This window comes from Notolepis coatsorum (assembly GCF_963971535.1).
Source record: "Notolepis coatsorum genome assembly, chromosome: 1".
Classification (NCBI taxonomy): Eukaryota; Metazoa; Chordata; class Actinopteri; order Aulopiformes; family Paralepididae; genus Notolepis; species Notolepis coatsorum.
This window is the reverse complement of record NC_140165.1, coordinates 273,246,837-273,252,642: the sequence shown is the minus strand read 5'-3', so window position 1 is coordinate 273,252,642 and position 5,806 is coordinate 273,246,837. Positions and strand designations below refer to the sequence as shown.

Genomic DNA, 5,806 nt, shown 5'->3' with positions numbered 1-5,806 from the left:
CATATATTACTTATGATCCTGTGGTCGATTATAACTTTATTTACATTTTCTGATGAGACAGTGTTGATATTTGACTAGTCTTGACAGACACACCACACAGTGTTTGCATGACAGGTGTTCCCAGTTTGCTACTTTCCAGAGTCGGCAAGACAGAAGAGACATCCAGTGACAAAAGCTGAGAATAGTTCCTTATAGTGCAAAATATAATCCACTCTCATACACATTTTATGGATGTTATTATGCTACACAAATCATTTCAAAACTCATTATTTTGAGATTTGGTGTTTGAGATATATCCAAAGTACTCTATTCTATGTAAGTTCTAGAATTATTGCCTATGTCAATATACTGTATATAATTACAATAAAAGGAATATAATTTTAGATCAGGTTGTAGTAGGCCTATTTTACATGTTTTATTAGTCACTATCAGATTCCTACATCTCAAGGATATTTGAAAGGGTCTGGTGAATTTCCCATCAATATAGTGCACAAGTTATGTTTGTGTAGAATTAATTTATGTAGATATAATATGTAAATTAAATATAGTTTTATTTGTTATTCTCTGAACTTTGTATGTTGTATGTAGACATGTAGACCAGTCTGCGCTCTTTGCATCAACTAATGGGATCCTAAACAAACTAAACTAAACTAAACATGTGACCTGTCGAGAGAGAGAGGAGCACAAAGAAACGCTGCCAGTAGTAGATGTTGTGCTCTTCCACCTTTAATCATTCATCCATCCATCCCTAACATGCGTGTTATCCTTTAACTGCTCAAGCCCTGAGTTACAGGCCATTTATTTACCCTGTGCCTCCCGCCCCCTTCATCCAAACAATTGTGGGAGAGCTACCGGAGCCAGGGTTGGGTTGAATGATTAATCTAAGGGTTGTATACACGCCAAGGTTGAGGGTCTGGCCGTTCAAACAAAGCGCGGGGGTTGGAGTTGGGGGGTGAAAAATATTTGAAAAACCCCACCTGGCCAATCCCCAGGTGGCTCCACCTTTCCAAAGATAACCTTGGCTATATGAGCTGTGGGAATTCCAGAGCACGCTCACTGAAAACACTTTTTCCCCCCACTACTGAGAAAAGCGAGGACACCTTGTCACCCAGACTATACCAGAAGAGGATTACCCCCAACCCCCAAGATGCCTGCGGCTGGATTGGAGATACTCGGGGTGGCGCTCGCTGTGTTTGGATGGATTTCCGCCATTGTGTCGTGCGCTCTGCCCATGTGGAGGGTGTCCGCGTTCATCGGGGTAAACATTGTGACAGCGCAGACCATCTGGGAGGGCATCTGGATGAGCTGCGTGGTCCAGAGCACCGGGCAGATGCAGTGCAAGGTCTACGACTCCATGCTGGCCCTGACGGCCGACCTGCAGGCGGCGCGCGCCCTCACCGTCATCTCCATCGTGGTGGGCATCGTCGGGGTGCTGGTGGCCGTGGTAGGAGCCAAGTGCACCAACTGCGTGGAGGAAGAGGCCTCCAAGGCGCGGGTGATGATCGCCGCCGGGGTGACTTTCCTCGTGGCCTCGATGACCCAGCTGATCCCGGTGTCATGGTCGGCCCACACCATCATCATGGAGTTCTATAGCCCCATCACGCCGGAGGCTCAGAAGAGGGAGATAGGAGCGGCGCTGTACATGGGCTGGGCGTCTGCCGCCTTTCTCCTCATAGGAGGGTGCATTCTCTGCTGCAGCTGCCCCCCGCAGCCAGAAAAGAGGTACGGACCGCCTTCCAGGATGGTGTACTCCCAACCGACCAGGTCGGTAGCCCCCAGTGGCTACGATAAGAGAGACTACGTCTGACCTCGCTAGCACCTGCTCTCTTCTCACGGGTATAACCCAGGGGGAAAGAGAGGACTGCGCAGAGAGAAAGAGAGAGAGGGGAAGGGGGGCACGTTTATATTCTGCATGAACTGTATTTAAGTTTTGAGATGGAGAAAATTACTTTTTGATACACAAGGCGGAAAAAGTATGAAGATAATGTATAAAAGAAATATTTTGGACACAAACTAAAGCAAACTGGACTACAGCTATTAAATCCACTAAAGTATAACTTTGAAGTTGTTGTATAACTTTGAAGCACTGAGGCTATTGACATACATGGGATGTTCTGTTTCTGTAACAAAATAACTGTACATGTTGTCATCTAAACACAGCAACAGCTGTGTTGTAACGTTTCTTTTTTTTCCTTTACTGTATCGACTGAATGACTAAATAGATTCAAATGATGCATTTTGTACTAAAACCATCCACTTTGATAGAGATAGTTGACATATAGACCTCTTTGTTTGTAAGGGAATGTTTTAAAGTGGAACAATGAATGTTACATGTTGTTCAACCGCTGAGGGCAGGCGTTATAGAACAGCCATGTATTTAATCAGGCCAACGTGTCAACATGCCTTTCAGTAGATCTCTGGTAAACGTTACCTTCACAATGTCAAAAACCAAAAGAATATCTTTTTGATGTGTGTTTGTGTGATATACTCTCATAATAAAAATGATGCTGTGTTTTGTACTTATTCTGTCTCCCATCATTTAAAGTTCACCTGAAGGGCAACTCACAAAAATCCTTCAGATCAGTAAACCACCTGTGTGTCATACAAGTATTCCCCAAGGAATGGTAATCATTAACCCTTTCACTGCCACACGACAGAAGGTTAAACCTTTACTATCACAAGGATGCGGAGCTAATGATGCTAATGATGGAGCATCGCCGTCGGTTGTGTGATAGTAAAGGGCTAACCTGTATTGTCACAGTGAAAGGGTTAACTGGCTGTCGTGTGGTAGTGAAAGGGTTAATAATCATTAATATTAAACTGTGCAGGAATAGGAGCGACACACTCTGAAAGATAAGACACTTGGCCTCTATATATATATATATAAAAAAAAAAAAAAAAAACAGCTCTCATAACAGACTGATCCCGTGAGCCTTGGATCCCCCCCCCCCCCCCCCCCCCCCCCCCCCCAAGCCCACTAGTAAGCTGATGACTTTTTGGGGTCTCTTTCATTGGGTCTCTATATCTGTCTACCTGGCTGTCTCCCATATGTCTGCTGGCTCTCTCATAACGAGTACCTTTGGCTTTTGTCAGTTCCCCAAACATTCAACCATCCCGATACCCCCCCTCCTGTCAACCCCCCCACCCCAAAACAATGGCTTTGCTGTTTGATGCTGGAAGGTGGAGCCAGCTCGCTTGTCAACGCCAGGGTCACGGAATGTTGGAGGGAAAGCCTTATTATCCCGGGTTCTGGGGCATATCTAGGGAGACCGTCCCGGTCCTGAAGAATTCCAAGGGCATTCTATGGTGACAGAAAGACAGATAGACAGATGGACAGAATTGTTGGAACATAAAGAGGTGTAGGTGGAGGTGCTTGTTACATTTGGTGCACATTACAGACATTCTTCTTTTATGAGACATTAAAAGAAAATGCTCCTTTGAGTTTGGGTGGGGGTCTAATGTAGTCCTGGGGGAGGTGATTTACAAGGTACTATATAACCAAGACAAGGCTGGAGTTTATCAAGCACCCCTTATTCAAATGAATCACCAAAAGAACTGTCAAGCAGTCAGGGCACAGTTCCTTTACTTAAGGCGAGACACTGCAGGTGAATAGGCAAATATACTTTTTTTGTTGATTTTGAGATTTTGTTATATTTTGCTTCCTAAACATGTCTTCTATGAAACTAATGACAATAAAACGTCATTAACACACATATAGTTGTTTATTTTACTTCATTTTGCCTTATTGCACCATAAATGTGCACATTTAATGGGGAAGTGCCTCATTTGCATATATAAACATACATTTCAGAAAACTTGCAATATATTTTTTCTTAGTTTATATGTACATAACAAACTGGGAAAGTTTCATAGTGATATCTATTTAAATATGTTTTGCCTATTAGGGGGTACTACACTGTACGTAGCCTGTGTGTAGTTCTGTTCAGTTCAATAACATCATTATTATTATTATTATTATTATTATTATTATTATTATTATTATTATTATTATTATTATTATTATTATTATTATTATTATTATTATTATTATTATTATTATTATTATTATTATTATTATTATTATTATTATTATTATTATTCAGTTATCAGGCATGTGTTTAGGTTGTCTATTACTAATGGTTTGATTAGATATTGTGTTTGTAAATATCTGTTTAAAAAAAAAGTATGGCATTTTACAATACAGAACTTTGAAGGCGTTTTCCCAAAAATGAGTTTTAAGAGTTTTTCCTCATACTCTGAGCCATAAATCTCCACTTCAGTAGCACTCACATACACCAAACCTTCCAGTTCTATTCATATCTATGTTCTGAAGGTATTTACAGAAGGGTTTGTTGATATCGCATTCATACCCTGATTTATATCACATTTTATTCCTAAAAACATGGCGAAATATGGAATTTTACCATAAAAATGGACTGAATGGAGTATTTTCTGATTTATGGAGTGATAAAAAGAGATATCCAAAATCCCCTCTGTAATAACCTTTGGCTCTAATATGTCAACAAAATAAAACTATAATTTTGAAAATGGCTTTATCCAATGTTCAGATTTCTGTCCTGGAATTATATGCAAATTAGTGCATATTTAAGTAGATAATGCCTCATTTGCATATTTAAACATACAATTTCAGAAAACTTGTAATACAAAAAAGTCTTGTCTTAATATAAGTAATCAACTGGGGAATTTTCATTGTGATATCTATTAGTTAATTTTTTTACCCTATTCACCTGTAGTGTCTCCCCTTAAAGCAGCACTTTTACGCTTTTCAACCTCAATACTGTTGTTCTGTCATGAGGAGAAGGACGTGTGATAATGGGACACCAACATGTTCAGTGACTCGAGAGCTCAGCCACATCGGCAGCCCCAAGAAATCCCTCCTGGTGATGTCACAGAGAGGAGAGCAGACTTTTAGCGAACTGCAGATAATATTTCCTCAACTTTCTTCAACTGTAGTAGAGGCCCAACTCAAGGAGTTTCTCAGGTAAATGCTCTCGATAGAACACATTAATTTATTTTGACACTAATTGAGAGTAAATAAGTTTGATTATGGCCACCAGTGATGTCATCAAGGACATTGAATCTTTATGTTTTGTTAATTACGACTCCATGAAATTACATTTTCCTATAGGGACTGCTACCGTATCATTTCATTTAGCTGTAATTAACACAACACAAGGATTCATTGTCCCCAATGACATCACTGGTGACCATATTCAAACAAATTTACTCTCAATAGCCATCAAAGTAAACTAAATAAAACTGTTTACAGTTTTGGTGAAGTGCCCCTTTAAGCGCAGTACTTGAGTTAAAAATATATTGTATATTGTATAGTAGTGTATATAGGAACCAGTTTCTTAGCATTTCTTTTTTTACCATGCATATCTTGTGTCTTACCTATTTAATTTTTTCTATGCCTATTTTATTATTGTATTTTGCACAATCAATGCGGGCATGACCACCCGCATTTCACTGTATGCCCTGGTATGTATGTGACAAATAAACCTCTTGATTCTTGATTCTTGATTCTATTGTTACTGCTGTCAAGTATTGGTTGAGTTGATGGCAAATGCAAGTAATAATGACTTTCTAGCTTGGATATGGATGCAGCTGAGTGCATTTCACCCGTGGTAACTCATATCATTAATCTCTCCATAGAACAGGGCAAGGTACCTTCTGATTTTAAAAGTGCTAGAGTCATCCTCCTCCATAAGAAGGGAAAAACATCTGAAAAGGGTAACTACAGACCTATTTCAGTTTTAAGTGTTCTATCCAAGGTCTTGGAAAA

The 5,806-nt window shown here is 40.0% G+C and overlaps 1 protein-coding gene across 1 annotated transcript; it reads left to right on the top strand.

Moving 5' to 3' along the window:
• Positions 1–1,147: 1,147 nt before the first annotated feature.
• LOC311239103 (claudin-4-like) lies at positions 1,148–1,807 on the top strand (the record flags this gene model as incomplete). Its single annotated transcript, XM_084327346.1, has 1 exon — positions 1,148–1,807. The coding sequence occupies one exon, from the start codon at positions 1,148–1,150 to the stop codon at positions 1,805–1,807; it is 660 nt and encodes a 219-aa protein (XP_084183472.1).
• Positions 1,808–5,806: the final 3,999 nt, after the last annotated feature.